Genomic DNA, 19,427 nt, shown 5'->3' on the forward strand with positions numbered 1-19,427 from the left:
TATTTTATGCTTTAATAGATTGGTGAATTACTGTTGGTATAAGTTAAGCAAATTCCTCTATTTCCCCTGCCATTCTCCAATTAGGCTAGTCTCTCTCGCTCTTTCTCTCTCTCTTAAAGTATAACAGTGACCACCCCCCCCCCCCTCCACCAACATTTTGCTGGATGCACCATGCTGGTAGCTTGTTGCATATATTTATTTATTGAATTGCATGGATTTTTTTTTTTTTTTTTTTTTTTTGGTTGTTTTCAAGTATCAGGGATGGAGAACTCGAACTTGCATACATATACTTATACTGACAAATTAGACGAACTACGGCTGAACTTGTATCTTGAAATTCTTCCTAAACGGTGAATGCATATTTCGTTGGACAAGTCTATGCCAAAGATGAACTACATTGAAGTTGAAATCTACATTTATCAAAAAAGAAATGGCACAAACATCGCCATGAAGAAAAAAAAAAGGGATGAATTTGTATGGCTTGTATGTCGGACAGTTCTTCAGCCTTTCTTCCTCTTGACATTAGTTTTCTTTTTGGACTTTCTAAACCCTCCACTATCCTGTCAGCAAGGAAAAATATGATGAAAAAAAAAAGTACCAACCAGTATAAAATATAAAATATCAACATAGTATCCGTTTTTGAGACAAATGACAGAGGAAAGTTTTCATGTTTTTACCTTTCTGTAATTTCTGTAGGCAATTTGACCTGTCAATTCTTGCCCATTTTTCGAGACATAAACCTTCAAAAGATCAAGGGATGATTATGAAAGCTACAAATCATCAAGGGGAAGAAAATGGTACACAAGATAAACTGAAATAAAACCAAAGACAACAGCAAAAATATTGATGTGAAAAGAGCATGGAGAACGTAATTCCATACTTTTTCCAGCAAGATTATAACCTAATTTGCAGTTGTTAGTAAATCTATGGGTAGTAACATAGTTTAACACATAAACTATGATTTGCCACTACTAAATTTCACTGTTGTTGCAACTTTCTCATAGTGGCACAGTGATGGTGAAGTTCAGGAAAATTAAAAGTTTAAAACTACTCGTGGTTTTCTTGAAACTAAATTTCCCCCTCTTGCATTCCAATTGCTGCTAACCGAATAAAGGATTTATGAATTTGTTGTTAGTTAAAAGATTTGAATGTTATCCATTAAAAACCATCCACAGGAAACCCAGCCTGTGGAATCTGTACTACAGGTTGAAATATCGAAAGCTGAAAAAGTTTAATCCATTAAAATTTTCATTTCATAAAACAGTATTAAACATACCTTTTTCCCCTCAGAAGATGTAAACCAGCGACCAGCAGCTTGACCAGTTGCATGAACACGTCTTTTCCCAGCATCCTTGGGAATGGTACCACTGCTTCTGGGGTCTACCCAGCTTTGAGAAGTATGGGTGACTTCTTTGGCATTTGATTTCTTTGATTTATTTCTTCCCCTTGTTGAGCCTTTTTCTTTGTTGTTTCTCCGATGCTGCCCCTGCTTATTAGCTTCTCCATTGAATTGACTCCTGAAATGACAGTAAGAACACATTATAATGCAATTGACACTTTGGATACAGATGCAACAACCTTAGTAGAAGGAATGTAAAGCCAATTACATGTAATTAATAACTGATTCACTAGGCTGCTGGTTTTCTTTGTTACCAACGCCCAGGGGAGAAAAGTTGGGTAAGCGATTGCGAACTAGTCTCTGAATCCTTGGGTCGTTATGGAAGAAATAATGATGAGCTGGAGGAAGAGAACCAGCCACATTGCAGTCTTGCTCAAAGTCAGTGATACTATTTGTGCCCTGATGACAGCCCACACTGTCACCTTTATATAGACTACTCCCCAATGTCTGAGCTGCATTATTATCTCGAAGGGACTGGAAATATTCTTCACAGACCTCATCCAGAACAGGAGTTGGAATGTGAAAACTCTTTATTGGACAGAAATCTTTCCACAGATCATCATTTTGATGCTTCTCTAATGATGGATTTCTCTTTTGTTCACTTGGTGGACGCTGCTGATCCTTCAAGAATGAATCAGTTCTTGGAGTCTTTCTGCTTACATCTTTATTCACAGGAAGGTCTTCAGAATCAGAATCAGAATCAATTAACTGAAACCTTCGAAGAGGGCTAACGGTTAACTTTGGAAATATCAACCCATTCTGGCTTGTCCCTAAACAGGAAGATGATGGAGGATCTGAAGCCTGTCCTATTTTCCTTTTCTTTAACTGGTTTGATGATTGAGCAGTTAAAACCCCACAGCCATGCAGTGGAACCTTTGAGCTACTATGTACAAAATCGTGCTGTGTTGATGGACGTGCATCTGCTATTGAGAAAACAGCTTAGATCATTGAAAACATTAACCTAGAAAAATAACTGATTGTATATATGTACACAGGATGAAGTTGATGGATAACTGAGTAAAAGACAGCATATATATTCAACTGCATGAAGGCACTTAGTTAGTATAGAGTCATTAGGAACAGTGCAAATGATTTTGTGAACATCCAAGACTTAGGTAAGTTCATCTGAGTTGACATTTAAAATATAACAAGTCCTCTTCACCAAATTATACTACAAACAAGAAATGAACCAATCTATCAACAGAAATACAGATATGCAATGAATTATAATTGAGCAGTGAGATCAGTAGAATCTGTAATACAAATGGAAAAGAATTCTCAGAAGAAATGTAAAGCCAACAAGGATTATAAGCAGTTGTTGATGACTCTTACTGTTAAAAGTCACAATCAGACATGGAAACTGATTGCATATAGCAAAATTTCAATGTGTTTAGTGACAAAAAAGTGAATTCCTATGTTAGCTGACTTGAGCTGAGACCATGTCTAAAGCAAAGATTTTGCTTGAACTCAGGGATTGCCTGGGATGATGCTGTAACTCAGCACACATATATTCTCATTGGCAAGAAGGCTAGGTCATGTAACTTAATACGTCATTACATTAATTGTCAAATAGACAATTATTGGAAACAATTTCCTGAGCTGGTGAAAAGCATTGGGGATTCAAAAAAATCCAGATACTAGTTGAATTATATACTTAAACCCTAAAATTTAGGGGTTACTTTTGCAACATGTGACAATCAACATCATTACCAAGAACTAAACTTTATTCATATTCCTAACTCTTCGTATAAACAATTACCGAAATTGTAGATCCAACCTAATCCTGTGTTTAAATGTCACAAAATTATGTATTAACCTAATGTTAATATTCATTAAATAACATAAAAGAAAATATAGTTTGATTAATAATTTAATATCACCTCTAATAAAATCTTCCTGCGAAGAGAAGTCTTCAATGTCATCATCACAAGTATCACCAAAAACAGTTTGTTCGTCTTTCCTTTTCACTCTCGCAGGTCCTCGTCTCAGGCGCTTGAATATAAGGGGCGAACCGGACCCAGATTCAGGATCCGAATCGATAACCTGAAGACCGGAATCATCCACAACTCGAGATCCTAAATCATCTTCTTCCTCAACATCTGGAGCTGGATTGAAAGTGGAGTTTTGATGCTGTCGAGTGGGTATTTGGGGTTCGGGTTCGATGTCAAAACCGAGAGAGAAAGATGGAGGTTCGATATCGGCCATTTCGGACACAGAGAGAAAGAGGAGATAGAGAAATTTTAATGGCGGAGGATGAGATGTTGCAATTTTGGCGCGCTAATCAGAGAATTTTCGGAGGGTAATTTCATTTGATCATTTTGAAAATCTACCGATCTTTTCCCTCTTGCTAGGTACTAGCTAGCGGTCGATTAGTAAAGTTCCAAAAGAAACAAAAAGGTGTCGTTTTGAAAGATAAGGGAAAACTTCACGAACGACAACGAAAGTTTTCCTTGCTGTTTGTAAACGACATGGAGGGAATTACCTGTCATTTCTTTTACTTTTCTAGAGCAGCAAGCAGCTAATAATCCGTGTTAATTTAAGTTATTAAAGAAATAAATTTAGGAATCCAAAGTTAGCGGGACAATGATAAGTTAACAACTGAGAAAAAGGCCATTGGGCCAAGATAAAAAGAAAAGCCTATAAAGAAAAGTAACCCGGCCCATGAAGTTACCACCTGAATATAATTAAAACCTCAAAATCACCAATGACGACATTTTTTCTTGTTTTTCTAATTTAGAACTGAAATTATATAATTTATTTTAAATTTTTAAATTTTATAGCTTGAATAAATAATAACAGTAGTAAATATTTTAAATGATGATGATGATGATAATCATTTAGCGTGAGCTCATATTAGACTAGCTGTCACTGCCTTCATCTTCATGTCCACATCACAAACCATGAATTAAACTAAACCCTAGCCACCATTAATGTTGACGTTGACCACCGTGACAGACTTGACTAACCGCTAGCCGCCATGTCCACCTCTACTTTGGCAACTACATATTCTCAAATTAAGTGATCTCATACTCTCATCCATTGTCCTAAATGATAAATCCATTCCAACTTATTTCTCCTCTTTCCCTCCTTGAAGGTGGAAATTAATTAATTCACATTGAATATTTCCTTCTTTTTTTCCAATTTTTTAAATAAAATTAGCGCCTAAAAATAAAACATTTCTTTTTTTTTTTTTTACCAACCTTTTGCTTTTGATAATTTTATATATATATATATATATATATATATATATATATATATATATATATATATATATATATATGATGTTCTCAATAGCAAAAGAATAGAACACGAGCTTTATTTTATTTTATAGATTCAAAAGAATGTTAGCCGTCAGAGATTCAAAAGCTTAGTTTGACAAGGAACAGATATAGTGTGTGTGTGTGTTTATATATATATATATATAAGATTCTCATCTTATAGAAAGACTCTCCAGTATTTACATATACAGTCAAAGTAGCATATAAGACATGTTGAGTTCCCTTAATTTGACATGGAAAAATGAAACCTACGAAAGAAGAGGAAGACCATACTCTCAATAATTAATAATATATATACATGAACGTGAAAGATTAATAAATAATTTTAATAATATTAGTATATGCACATGTTTTATTTTAATAATTTTAATAATTTCAATATTTTTTTTCCGGTTATGTGAAATTCTATTTTGATTTCTAGTATTTTTTTTTTCCCAAAGTTATATATATCATGTGTTTCAGACTGCTTTTTGGAGAAAAATATAGTAAAAAGAATTTTTTAAAATAATACTTTATTCGACAAACACATCTGGATTTGATTGGATAAGATTTTATTTTATTTTTCTAGATAAATTGTTTTGGTCTTAACTCCTAATTAAGCATCCATGAGCACCAGCAGATCTTTCAAGGTGGCCGGCCGCAGGTCCGGCAACTGTGTTGTTGAGTTACAATTTAATTCACTAGTTTTACTTATAGTTCATTTGAGTCGCCGTATTAGCTTGCCGTCGAATCCGCTCGGTTATGATAATTAGTATGCTTATGATTTGTATTTTCTCTTCCCAATTATTGGTCTAATAACAAAGGCTTGATTGGCGGCCATCTCCACTAGCTACTGTGCTAAAAGAAAATATGAAATTTACTTTATTTTAGATGGGTCTTGCGTGAATTTCCTGATCCTTTCTTTTCTCATACCATCAATCTCTATCTAATAAAGTCTTGTAGCAGAAGTGATGAGGTGGACCTTTGAGCCTGCCATTTTGGAAACAGCAAAGGCAAATCTTAACTGATTAACGTACCTGCAGGTCATCTTGAATTTGACCTAGCACAACTCTCCCATGTTCTATATTTTTATTTTGGGCTTAATTAATCTTTGGCTGATTACGATATATGCCTGTGGAGAGACTTATTCCACAATCATATATTTTCTTTAGTAGTTGAATGAAAAGAAAATTTGCACATGGCATGTTTAAATATTGGTAATCCCACTCATCACAAAAGCTACTAATTACCGTCTCGTATTAATTCAGACCTATTTAAACATTTTCGATGAGCATTTACTTATTAATTTTTGAGGATCGAATTCTCGATTTCATTTAAAAGATAACGTTAGTGCAATTCATCCACACATTAATTGGTATTATATGTATTTATTTAGTGCTAAAATATAGTAATAAAAGAAGATTTAGCGGCACTAATTAATTAGGATTAAGAGAATATTAGAATTTAAATCTAACCATCAACAAATGGTTTACTGAAACTATAAAAGAAAAAAAAAAAAAAAAAGATTTGTTGGCTAAAATCTTTATCCACATACAAACTTATCTAGACAGAGATGTAATTTTAACAAGAAAAAAGAAGAAATGAGCAGAAAGCAGATTGGTTTCTGTTGCATATAAGAATACGCAATGAGCAAAACCAGTATAGACTTTCTAGCTTCATTCCTCTGATCTATCTTTATACAAAAGAGCACCATATACAAAAACAAGCTATTGATCCTCAATAAAGCAGAAGGCAGATTCAATCATCACCGTCCATTACTCAGGAATACTCTGTAGATTAGGCCTCCACGACCGTTGATGTGTATCATACGGATCACTACTAACGTCCTTCATCAACTGGCCAAGTACTTGTTCTAATGATAATTCTTTCGTATCAATCCTACCAAGCAATTCTTGAAGCTGTTTCTTTGAAATCTTGATCTTTACTTCTGTACTTGAAGATTTCAAACCTTTATTTTGATTTTCAAGAAGCTCTTCTGCTTCTTCTACATTCAATCCCTTCTCTTGCCTTTTATTGCTTTTCAATAACTTTTCCGGCACGGGAGACCCCCAGTCTTCCCCGCCCCATTGCATGGAGGATTCACGTCGTAAACAATTTCCCATTAATTTTCTTTTCCTTTGTTTATTTTCTGGTGGTGGTGGTGGTGTTGTTGTTTGTTGATGTGGGTATATAGATACAGAGCAAAGAGGTTTTGGCTATGAAGAGAGAGGTGATGCGTTTTTATATAGGGAAGAGGGAAGGAGAGAGAGAGAGAGAGAGATAGAGAGACAGAGTCAAACCTAACATTTTGCCAAGATGGAATTGCTGGCTGACGTCGCAGATAATTGGTGTTGACCTCATAATGATGACTTGATAATTAATCCACATTTGATAATTTAATTATTCTTTTTTTTTCAAATTTTTTAAGAAAATTAAACTTCTGCTAGCAATATTATTTAAATTTTTTTTATATAAATTGTTTCCTCTCATCAATTTTCTGCTGGTCATTGTACTTTTTGATCTATTGGTGTATATTTCTTCCAGTTTCTTTCACAAAACATTTAAATATTTCTAGGTATTTCTCTATTTTCCAAACTTTTGCTTTTGATAATTAAATTACATATGTATGAATAAAAAAAATTTGCAAGTACAGAGAAAGCAGCATCAGACATGAGTACCCATAATTTGACATGAAAGATAAACTAAGCCTGCATGGAAATGGTGGCCTGTTTTTAAAATTACCTAGAAAGAATGTCGGAAGAGCCATTTCAAACATAACAACAGATCCATATGAAAGATCAAAACCAAAAAAAATAATAATATATGCACATGTTTTTTAATGTTTGAGACTGCTTTTTGGATAAATTATATAATAATAATATTTTTTTGGCTGCTTCATACTTTTAAATTGACAAAAATGAAGGTTTATCAAAACACATGCAATTTAAATTTAAGGGTTTGTCTCACCTTTTTTCTTCATTTTCCGATTCTGGAATTATTGGGATTAATGCAAATTATTTAAATAAAAAACTAATTAAGATTCAAATTCTAAAAAAAAAAAAAAAAAAAAAAAGGATTCATTCGAAAATTTACCCTCTCTACCAAAGACCAAGTACTTAAAAAGAAATACCGACTCAAATTATTTTACCATGAATAACTACAGGTAAACGAAAAACTGTTCAAACCAAAAATCAAGCTGGCGGTTCAACGAGCGGTTTGGTTCAGTGTCGGTTCTGCATTCAAAAGTTTGGTTTTTAGTGCTAGATTCTGTGTTATCCGATATTAACAAATGGAGCTGAAAAAACCGACAAAACTCCTTTAACATAATTTTTTATATTTTTCATGAATCATGGTTCAATTTCAGTCTGTTGGATCCATTTACCATCCAACTTCAGCTAATTTGGTTTGGTTTAACTGGTTCATCCTAAATTTTAGTATTCGATTCAATTAAATCAATTTGGTTTCCAATCGGCCTAAACCCGAAGGATTGGTCAGGCCTATGAATAACTATATTAACAACATATGCATGTGTAACTTTCTCTAAGATCAACAACAGATTTAATTAAAAATAAATAAATCTACACAGTTGCAATTTCTTTGAACAAGTCTAATTACTAATTAACCACTGTACTTCTTCAACTTCAGTAACTTTCCCAGCCCTTTCTCTTCTCATATACTATATCAATCTCTATCTATCTACTACATGCAGTCTTGTAGCAGAAGTGCTGACCTGGCCCTTTGAGCCTACCATTTTGGAAACAACAAATGCAACCTTAATTAATAGGAATTATTTTTGGTTTAATTAATTTTTGGTTGAACCAGTATATTTATAGACAGTAATTTTTCCAAATTTGATTTAAAAATAAAAGAAATTAGATCAAGGTTTGATATATTAGATATTACATATTGTTTTTACACACTTACTTTCTTTAGTGGTTGAATGAAAATGACATTTGCACATGACATGTTCTAACGTTGGCTATTCCACTCATTGCAAAAGCCACTCAGTGCCTCACATTAATCCTGAGTTAATCAGCCTCCTAATTTTTTTTAATTAATCCACATTAATAAGTAATTAACTAGTTATGGCTTTAAAAACAATCAAACACCACAATATCTGCCCTAACCACTATAATTATTATTGAAACATCACTGTTGTAAGTAGGTGCCTTATAATATAATTAATGGTGTCATCATTTTCTTTTTCTTTTTTTTTTTTTTTTTTTGAGTTATCAACTTCATAATTTAAAAATAGGTATGGTGGATGCGGTATTAGCCTCTCATGATATAAAAGTTTGATTATTTAAAATTTAACGGCTGATTAACTCATTAGTCGAATTTATAACACCTTTCAATTCTACCTATATGAATATAATTAGGCAATTAGCAAATGAATTGAAGATGATTTAGTGCCACTAATTAGGATTAAGAAAATATTAGAATTTGAATATAACTATTAACAATTTCTCTAGTGAGTTAAAAAAGAGTTGTTGGCTAAAATTATAATCCAAATTAAATACCAAGTTAGCTAGAGGGATATTTAATTTAATCTTAAAAAAGAAAAAAAAAAAAAAAGAATTTTCAATCTTTAACTCTAAAACCAAAAACATTGGTTTTCTTTGCAGATAACTATACAGAATGAACAAAACCAATAGAGCCTCCATAGCTCCATTCCTGAGATCTCTCGGTATGCAAAAGAAAACCATATACATGAACAAGCTCTAGATCCCTACTCAGGAATGCTCTGTAGATTAGGCCTCCACGACTGTTGATTCGTTTCATAACGATCACTACTAACGTTCTTCATCAACTGGGCCAGAACTTCTTCTAATGATAATTCTTTCATATCAACCCTGCCAAGCAATTCTTGAAGCTGTTTCTTTGAAATCTTGATCTTTACTTCTTTACTTGAAGATTTTAAATCTTTGTTATGATTTTCAAGAAGCTCTTCTTCTTCTATATTCAATCCCTTCTCCTGCCTTTTATTGCTTTTTAAGAACTTCTCCGGCACCGGCGACCCCCAGTCGTCGCCGCCCCATTGCATGGAGGATTCATGTCGTAGACAATTTCCCATTATTTTAGTTTCTTCTCTTTTTCCTGCTGTTGGTGTTTGTTGGCGTAGGTGTATGTATAGGTAGAAAGCAAAGAGGAATTGGATTTGGAGAGGTAGTGGGTTTTTATATAGGGAAGAGGGTAAGGAAAGAGAGAGAGGGTCAAACCTAATCTTTTGCCACGTAGGATGGAATTGCTGGCTGACCTGGCAGTAATTGGTGTTGACCTCTGTGTGATGATAATCAATTTTGGATTTGATTTTGGGTTTTCAATTGGAATTGCATGTGATGACATGTTCGCATAATTTCCTATCAGCAATAGTGATCTACTAACGGCTCAGCTGCGCCTGCCATGCATAAATGGCTAGGCTCAGCTCAGCTACGACCAAAACCAGCACATTTACATTTAATAAGCCAAAGCCGGCTAACTAGTTAGCCAGCCAGCTGCCAGGCTCAAAGCTTGAAACTGATGAGATGGCGCCTCAAGTGTGAACGCAGTTGGCAACGGAATCTTTCTAGTGTGAACGCAAATTAGCGAAAGGAATCTATCAAATCCTTACCTCTTAGATGCCCAATACTATAAATTAGGCAATTGCATTATATATTAGTATTTTATTATTACTTTCACGTGTGCTGCCACTTCACATGATTGTCGATAAACGATAATTATCATTAGCTAAGCACTTTATAATTAAATTAATTAATTTATAATCATCATTATTATAACTATGAATTGCCATAATCTCATTCATATCCACTTTGTTTTGATTCTCTCCACACCAAGATTGAGACATAGCCTCCTTTTCTTGCTTTCAAAAGAAGATGAGAGTCGCAAATCTATAAAGCTCAAGTAATTTTTTTATATATTTTTTAAGAAGAAATCAAAATTAGAAATTTAATTATGAGGAAATTATATATAAATATATGGAATATACATTAATAAATTTCTATATTTCTATATAAAAAAATCTAATAAAAAAAAGCTATAAATTTAATTTACAGTATCTAATTAAATTGACAGAGTATAATACATGTGCCACCAGCGATTGCTCGTTCTACTTGATAGTATTCATGGCTATTACTCGACTTCATAATTTATTATACACAAGTAATTATCGAGTAGGTGATGAGATTATATTTTCATGATTAATAATTAAAATTAATCCAAATATTTATGGATTTGGTGCATGGGAAAAACACTTGTAATGAGAAATAATCATACATCCTGACATTAATCTCATATTTAAGGATGCAGAAATACTCTGCGAAAATAATTAACTATTTATATTACTTAAAATAATAAAAAAATTAATGGAGACATGGGTTTGAAATCTAATGACATTTATACAAAAGGTTAGGAAGAAATCACGAGGCTAAGTCTTATGATCTCACTAAACATTAAGGACAAACAATTCTCTATTAAGTTATATTATTGAATTTAGGCACCTCTCTTTATAATGGATGGTTTGGTGGGTCCAAACCAACAACTGCTCATCCACAAACCCACAAATCCCCCATTCTACGATTCAAAAATCTAAACCCACCAAAATATTTTTGATGCCCTCTTCTTCCACCTACTACTTCGTGGCCTCCTTCTACATGGCATGCCATATTGTATGCCTCCCACAAACATTACTTGCCTAAAAATGTTGGTGTTGCTGATTGAACTTCAATCACTTTCTTATATCCACTCATAGCTAAGATGGGCATTCAATTGATTCTGTTCAAATTGAATCAAATTCATATAAATTGAATATGAAACACCAAACTAATTAAATGTCTTATAGATAATGAAGGACTACCCACTTGACAAGCATACGATAGCCCAACACATGGGTCCATTAGTGTATAACCCAATACGGAAACTTTCACCATGCAGATTCGGGTTCCAGGCTCTGATACCATGTTGAGAATATGGGCCCTAGGAGCAATTAATCAAATTCAATTATATGTTTAATATTGGACTTATAATGAGTTGGGCTTACCTTTAACACAAAATAGCCTAAGCCATTTTGGTTGGTTCACCCCTCATATTATATGCCTTTTTAATTAGTTGTATTTATCCGACGTGGAATTACCCACATACTCCACCAGAAATCATAGTCACCTTTAAAAAATTTCGATGTACTATACATATAGGATTAAACATTTGTGGCTAAGCTTTATTTTCCTCCTCCTTTGACATGATTAGGTGGGCTGAGTCAAGTAACTAAAGGTTAACCAACTGAACCTCATCCTCCTCCTCCTTTAATGGATTTTCTTGGTTTGACCAAATCTTAATTTATTTCTTCCATAACCTTTAATTTCTATATTATAAACAATTAATTAGTGATTGGTTTCATGTCGAGCACATCATTAGAAAATGTGTATATTGTTGAAATTTAAGTAGTAGTTGATCAAGTCTTCATAGTGTTTTGTTTCATTATTAGGTTGTTTCAAAGAGTCACTCCCTTTCACCAACTTGTTAATGGTCTTTATTCTTACCCAATCGTACTATAAATGAAAGGAACTTTAAGGGCCTACATTAAAAAAAATGTGAAATACCGACAGAATACCATTAATTTACATTATTGAATAAATGTAAAATAATATATATACCGATAAAATAAGATATAGCGACAGAATTTTTTATACCAACGTACCAAAGTACAACATTAAAGATCAATATATATATATATATATATATATATATATATATTTAACTTTGTTTTTTTTTTTTTTATCACTCCATGTTTTTGAATGCTAAAAACCAAATGGACGCAATTCTTCCTTTTTAATGCAATTTACTATTTAATAATTATTTTAACAACGGTGTTATTTATTAATTATTTACTATTTAATGCAATTTACTATATATTTATGTTAATTATTACACGAAACTACAAAGTTTAATGCATACATAAACAATCCCCAAAAACCATATTCTATCTCAAAGAGAAGAAGTATTATTGGGAAATGGTATATTGAAAAAGCTAGACTTCCTTTGTTCATGCAATGGGCTTGGGAGTTGGGCTTCATTTGGTGTTCTTAAACTTCATACCACTACCACATTTTATTTTATTTTTGTATTATTTTCCCCATTGTGTTTGTTTGTGTATTCATGAATAAATGTCTTTTTTTTTTTATTATTTCTTTTTCAATTTAAGAGATATGAAGATGTGGCATGAAATGTCTAACCCTAATAATTAATGAGTCAAACAATATAGAATGTTTTTTTCTTCCATTTTGGATTAATTTTGACTTCAACTATAGTTTTAAATATTATATATATTTAGATTTAGAAACGTTATTATAATTATTTAAATAGGGAATTATTTCTCCTTTTGATCACATCAAACTCATTATAATTTATTTAAATAGATGATTATTTTAAATAAATGAGAATTTGTCATAATTATTTAAACAAATAATTTTTTATGTACTTAGTCCACCACCATAGAATATTATGCAAATGTTGTGACTACATGAAAAAGCTTATCTCATTAGTTTGACAATGTCAAAATGGAATGGGTTAATGACTACCCTTACCTATTTTCATTTCATCTACTTCCTCATCTATATATATATGTTATCTTCTTTTTCCTTTGGTCAAACTCTCAATTGCATATTTTAATTATTTGTTTTGCCACCAATAATGAGAAAATAGTTTTTACCATGGATTGTAAAAGCAATGCAAACTTCCTCGGGTTAGTTCCATTACCTCCGATGTAACGCCTCAAAATTTTCAAATTTTAAAATGATATTATTTTATCGGATCATGAATGGTGCTACAGAGAGGAGGATAATATTTTATTTAGACCCGAGGAAGATATTGAGTATAATTAACTATGAATGGATAGTGATTTACCGGTCTGTAAATAGTACAACCGGTTTGTGAATAGTATTACCGGTCCGGAGTCGGTATTATTTTGGTTTGGAAAAATTACTATATATGTTTTATATTTTCTTTAATATTTCTGGAGTATGTATGCATGCTTTTTATGGGTAAAAAGTAAGTAATGAATATTTTTGGAGAATTTAGATAATTAGTGAATAGCGAATTATGGTGTTATATTAAGTAAGGAAATTTGAGGAATTATTTTTATGGAGGAAATTTGAGGAATTATTTTTATGGAATAAATTAGAGAGTTTTGTGGAGATAAATAATATTTTGAATGAATTTCATTGGAGAATATATGGAGCCATTAGATTAGATTACTAGTGACTTAATTTTAGCCATCTAATTTGGGAAAGCAAAAGATCAAAATACCCTTTGATCACTTTATAAGGTCAACTTCAACTCAATTATTTTTATGGTGTTATATTAAGTAATGATTATCTATAAAACAAAAAAAAAAAAAAAATTGCTCGGTACACTTGTGAATACTTAATTACTTCTAATTCATAATCTTATTTAATGATTTGTATGTTAAGTTAAGACGGTGTCTGCGGCACCAAATGTGGCATCCGTTGTCGAGTCCCACGGGACTGGGCGGAGGGTGTTACATACAAGGACGAGCGAGTATTAATTAGTTTTTACCGTGGCTTGTAAAAGCAGACTCGAGCTTAGACATATGATGATGGAAATATCCAAAATAATTCCAGTTTATGAGAATTGAACTTCATTAATTACAGAACCTAACTAGTAACCACCATGTACCCATGAAGTCAATAATAGCAAATGAGAGTATTAAAAGAAATCATCATCTCCTTTAATATTTTTCTCATTTATCTTCTGAATCAAATGTTTTTTGCACTTTCTAGATTGTTCTTTTCAGATCCTCTCATTTATTATCTCCATGTAAAGTGCTACCAAGAGAGGTATGTATCATGGGAGCTTTGGAAACTTTCTGGTATTCCTTATCTTCAATTATGTTTTATAACTATCAATAATAGTTGGTTGATTTGATTTGTTGGGGAAAGTAGTTACACATTCTAGGTGTATATCCATTTCTGATGTACTGGGATTATTTAAAAAAACTATATAGTTTCATTATTATTTTGGATATTTTTTCCAAGTGGAGAGACATTAATACCTTATTTACCCTAATTGCCATTATCAGATTTGTTTGATGTATACAATAAGAATAAGTAAGCCTTTTCAAATTGGTTAGTGCCATCAAAATGGTTGAATCCATATTTTTATAATTATAGATTAAGTTTATAATCTAGGTCTCATCCTAATTCGCGTCAAGTAGGAACACATACTATCTCCCTGTCAAAATACTTTGTCACATTTGAGAAAATATTTTGTTTCAAAATACTTATCACATTTATGGTTTTAACGATTAATATTTTTTTTTCACGTTTACCTTTTGTACTATATGACCAACAATTATTGCTCCAATTCCTTAAATTTGGTATTTGAATATATTAAATTTAGAGTAATATAGTCAATTTATTCAATAATTTATTATAACTTAGATAAATTTAATATTTTTTTTAAGGGACACGAAATTTTATAAGTGAGATAAGTACTCAATCCCTCCCAACACTACAAAAAAAACGCAAAATTGCGACCGATTTTTGCGACCGACTTAATTCGGTCGCAATTTTGAGACCGATTTGCGACTTATAAGCCACCGGTCGCAAAATTTGGCGCTGAAAGTTCCCGCGAGAATGGTTAATGATTTGCGACCTCTGTACTACGGATTTGCGACCGATTTTGCGACCAATTTGCGACTAAATGTTCTTCTGTCGCAAAACTTCGCGCGTAAAAAATGGGCCAAAGTTCTGAGACCGATTGGAGACAACATTGCGACCGATTTTTTGCAACCGATATAGTTAGTCGCAAATCGGTCGCAAATTTTGAGCCTAGTCAAACGACGTCGGCTCATTAAAAATTGCGACCGATAGTTATAACATTTGCGACCGATATGTCGGTCGCAAAATTTAGGGCTTTAAGCGTCGGGCCCTCTCTTTTTTCTTTCTTCTTCTTTCTCTCTTCTCCTTTCTCCTCTCCTCTCCTCCGTCCGCAGCGCCACTCCGGCCCCTCCTGACACCGTTCCAGCCCGCCTGACGCCGGCAGCCCCGCTCGCTTTGCACTCCGGTCAGCCTGTTGCGAAAATCTGAGGTTAGTTTTATTTTGCGATTAATTTTTCCATTTTTTTTTTTCGATTTTATTTGTTTTTATTGTATTTATTTATGGTTGATTTTGTATATAGAGTTGCGATTAGAATTTTTTTATGGTATTATTATTATTATTATTATTATTATTATTATTATTATTATTATTATTATTATTATTATTATTATTATTATTGTTGTTGTTGTTGTTATTATTACTAATATTATTAATATTATTATTATTATTATTATTGTGATTGTTATTATTATTATTATTATTGTTATTATTATTATTATTACTACTGTTCTTATTATTATTATTAGTATTATTATTATTATTATTATTGTTGTTGTTGTTATTAATATTATTATTAATGTTATTATTATTATTATTATTATTAGTATTATTGTTATTGTTATTGTTGTTGTTATTATTATGATTAGTATTATTATTATTAGTATTATTGTTGTTGTTATTAATATTATTATTCTTAATGTTATTATTATTATTATTGTGATTGTTATTATTATTATTATTATTAGTATTATTGTTATTGTTATTGTTGTTGTTATTATTATTATTGGTATTATTGTTACTGTTGTTGTTGTTATTATTATTATTATTGTGAATGTACTTGTTATTATTATTATTAGTATTATTGTTAATGTTGTTGTTGTTATTTTTTTATTTTAATTTAACATATATATATGCAACTTAAATAAATTAAAAATTGAGAGTTTCAGTCAACAAAAAGCCGTAATTATATATTGTTACATATTTTATTTAAAAAACGAAAAAAAATTTAAAAATTGTTGCTATATATAAAATTAATAACCCTTAATATCCAATCAAATAGATAAATATCATTTTATCATACAAATTTGACTAAATTGAATTGAATAAAATAGAACGCGCCATTAATATTTAGGAAGAACGACATTTGGAGATACATTCGAGTGATATCGAGCGATAAAAATTTTAATTTTCAAATTACATTAATTTCTGCAATTTTACCGATGGGTGATAATGAAATTTAGCAACAAAATTGAATGTGATTAGTGAGAACGCCAAATTTTTTTCCTTATTCAATCTCTATTTTTATTTATCTTTTCTAAAAAAACATTTTATTCATTAAAAATTGCATGTTCTTTTTGCTTTAAAGTTCTATTTTATTAATATAAAATCTAGTAATCAATACATATAAAACTATTGTAAATATATAGTAGAATGATTTTTACAGTTGTTATTAGGAGAGAAAAACAATATTTTAAAGGTTCTAAATATATTGTGGTTGATTTATTATATATATTTTTTGTTAGGACTTTTAATGAAAAATGTGAAATTAACATTTAGTAGTTTTTCTTATTTCAACATTTATTTACTAAAAAAATTGTTGAATGTATAAAAAAATAAACTCATTTTATCCATCAAAATTTCTCAAATCTAATAAGTGATCTAATTTTTAATAACTTATAAAATACCTTTCACAAATTCATCAAAGTTTAAAATTGAACCGAAATAATTAAATTATTAAAAAAATTTAATCAAACTTTGATAGATACTTTAGTAGACCATTTCAAAGTCTGCAACCAGTTCGGAAAAGTTTCAAAGTTTCAAAGCAAGTGTCATTTCAAATATACAGAATATAAATATTATGGGATTGAAAATGAAAGCAATTTTCTTTTTATTATATAATATTTTACATTTTATTCAAGTTAATCGAAAAAGAAATATAAAAGAAATATGCAAATGCGATGTGTACTTAAGAGTTTTCAGTTTTCAATATATGCTCCAAACTACAAAAACTAATTGTAAATATCTTAAAATCAGTGTATACGTAGTTGATGCATAAAAATTAACTCTGTGAAAGTACTGAACAAAAATAATAACAAGTACAAAAACTAATTGCTCCAATTTTTTTTTTTTTTTGAAGAATAATTGGAATGTATATAAATAATTTTTTGTGTGTTTAGGTTATTACATGTTCTTAATTATTGGCAACTCTTTCTTGAGAAGTTTTGGCTGTGTTTTTCTTTATTTTATATTATTGTCGTTATTTTTCTTAAATATGTTTTTGACTTAAATGAATGACGAGTCTGCCGAATTTTTTTCCCAAAAATTCAATATGTAGAATAGTACACTTACCTTTATTACAGTAGTCTTTGTATTCAATAAATGAACTTAGTGATTTTACATTTATATATAGTTACCCTTATTATAGAAATAACCTTAGTTACTTATAAGTATTGTAAATTGAACATTACATTAGGTAAGAAGCAGCAGTGCGTGTCTCAGGAGATATGGGAGAGCTGGCAAAAGGCTTGGGAGGATCCTGCATTCAAGAGAAAGCGGGAGATATTTGCACAAAACAGGCGCAGTGAGACTGGCGGTGATGGAGCAGGACCTTCGAGACACACAGGCGGATCTATATCTGCTATAGAGACAGCTCGATTATTAGTAAGTGAACTAGTCCCTTTACAAGAAACTGATGTTTAATGAAAGGACACTATATATATTAATATATCATGCATAAAAATTCATTACAGGTTAAAGAATTAGGTCGTGAGCCCACACCGATGGAGGTGTTTACATACACTCACACGAAGGACCACGATCGTAATACCTTTGTCGACAGACGTGCGCTGAGCGTCAATGTAAGTAACAATGAATAATATTTACATTTACCCTCTAATCATTGCAAAGATGTACAAAGTTGAATATAATAAAGCTTGCAATTGCATTGATTAATTAATTTTTTGTTTTCAGGAGAACTATACTACAGCTCGGGAGCGTATTGTTACTTCTCAGACCGATGAATCCGAAGCTGAGTCAAGAATTGACGAGGTAGCGCTTTATCTCGAGGCTGTAGGGGGCGAGAAGAAGAGGAAGGTATACGGCATCGGGTCTCAGGCATCACAGTTTTACACTGGCTCAGCAGCTCACGCTTCTACAGCCAGCGCAGCACGACAGCCGGAGCACAGTGACTCGCACTGTGATGATGATATACGGGCTCAGCTTGCTGATCAGCAGAGACAGATTGCAGAGCTTAGAGCGCATGTGATGCGGCTGTCCGGTGAGCACCATGCTGGTACTTCTCCCTCTGATCCTGCGCCTGCTACAGACCGACATGTTTCGACGTCTCAGCAGCAGCCACTATCGGCTCCTGATCCCGATGCTGCAGACGATACCTTGGTCACCCCTCCTGGCGCTACATCACATCCAGCAGGTACTCCTCCCGGCGATCCGACATCGGGAGATCGGACATCGGATCCTGCAGATGAGCAGCAGCATATATAGATTTGATTTTGGACTTTTATTTTTTCATTTGTATTTTCATATTTTAATTTGTTCAGAACAATAAAAGTTACATTTTTATACTGTTCTTGAATAGGTTGTGTGATATATATGCATTTATGTCAACTTTCACAGGTGCAGAAATATTTTGGTTTCAAAATAATATTTAATTTTTTTTATTTTTTTTTCATTTTTGCGACCGATTTGCGACCGATTTAAAACAATTGCGACCGATATTCTGCGACTGAATTTCCAATTAAACCACGACCAAAAATTGCGACCGATTATTCAATTTTGCGACCGATTTTATCGGTATCTAATTTGCGACCGATTGTCTCATCGGTCGCAAAATTATTTTGCGACCAGTATTTTTGCGACCG

General features: G+C 32.0%; 3 protein-coding genes across 3 annotated transcripts; all 3 read right to left on the reverse strand.

Annotated features, from left to right (window-relative positions):
* Window positions 1-262: 262 nt before the first annotated feature.
* On the reverse strand, window positions 263-3,816 carry LOC105632952 (Rho GTPase-activating protein). Its single transcript, XM_012215427.4, has 5 exons — window positions 3,280-3,816; window positions 1,608-2,319; window positions 1,277-1,517; window positions 678-740; window positions 263-560 (listed from the first exon to the last, which is right to left on the reverse strand). The coding sequence occupies exons 1-5, from the start codon at window positions 3,602-3,604 to the stop codon at window positions 501-503; spliced, it is 1,401 nt and encodes a 466-aa protein (XP_012070817.1). The 5' UTR covers window positions 3,605-3,816; the 3' UTR covers window positions 263-500.
* A 2,348-nt stretch (window positions 3,817-6,164) lies between these two features.
* On the reverse strand, window positions 6,165-6,990 carry LOC105632953 (uncharacterized). Its single transcript, XM_012215428.3, has one exon. It carries the CDS (start codon window positions 6,777-6,779, stop codon window positions 6,432-6,434), a length of 348 nt encoding a protein of 115 aa, XP_012070818.1. The 5' UTR covers window positions 6,780-6,990; the 3' UTR covers window positions 6,165-6,431.
* A 2,190-nt stretch (window positions 6,991-9,180) lies between these two features.
* On the reverse strand, window positions 9,181-9,791 carry LOC105632954 (protein expression protein). Its single transcript, XM_012215429.4, has one exon. The coding sequence runs from the start codon at window positions 9,728-9,730 to the stop codon at window positions 9,386-9,388; it is 345 nt and encodes a 114-aa protein (XP_012070819.1). The 5' UTR covers window positions 9,731-9,791; the 3' UTR covers window positions 9,181-9,385.
* Window positions 9,792-19,427: the final 9,636 nt, after the last annotated feature.

Source organism: Jatropha curcas, chromosome 7 (assembly GCF_041381405.1).
Source record: "Jatropha curcas cultivar XTBG-Jc1 chromosome 7, XTBG_Jcur_1.0, whole genome shotgun sequence".
In the NCBI taxonomy this organism is placed as follows: domain Eukaryota; kingdom Viridiplantae; phylum Streptophyta; class Magnoliopsida; order Malpighiales; family Euphorbiaceae; genus Jatropha; species Jatropha curcas.

What these genes read in the sequence shown, in the direction of transcription:
- LOC105632952 (XM_012215427.4), bottom strand. Translation starts at nt 3,604, where the DNA reads ATGGCCGATATCGAACCTCCATCTTTCTCTCTCGGTTTTGACATCGAA. An exon ending in GAATCAGTTATTAATTACAT is followed by an intron (nt 1,518 to 1,607) that starts GTAATTGGCTTT and finishes CTGTCATTTCAG; the next exon opens with GAGTCAATTCAATGGAGAAG. An exon ending in CATCTTCTGAGGGGAAAAAG is followed by an intron (nt 741 to 1,276) that starts GTATGTTTAATA and finishes GATCTTTTGAAG; the next exon opens with GTTTATGTCTCGAAAAATGG.
- LOC105632953 (XM_012215428.3), bottom strand. Translation starts at nt 6,779, where the DNA reads ATGGGAAATTGTTTACGACGTGAATCCTCCATGCAATGGGGCGGGGAA.
- LOC105632954 (XM_012215429.4), bottom strand. Translation starts at nt 9,730, where the DNA reads ATGGGAAATTGTCTACGACATGAATCCTCCATGCAATGGGGCGGCGAC.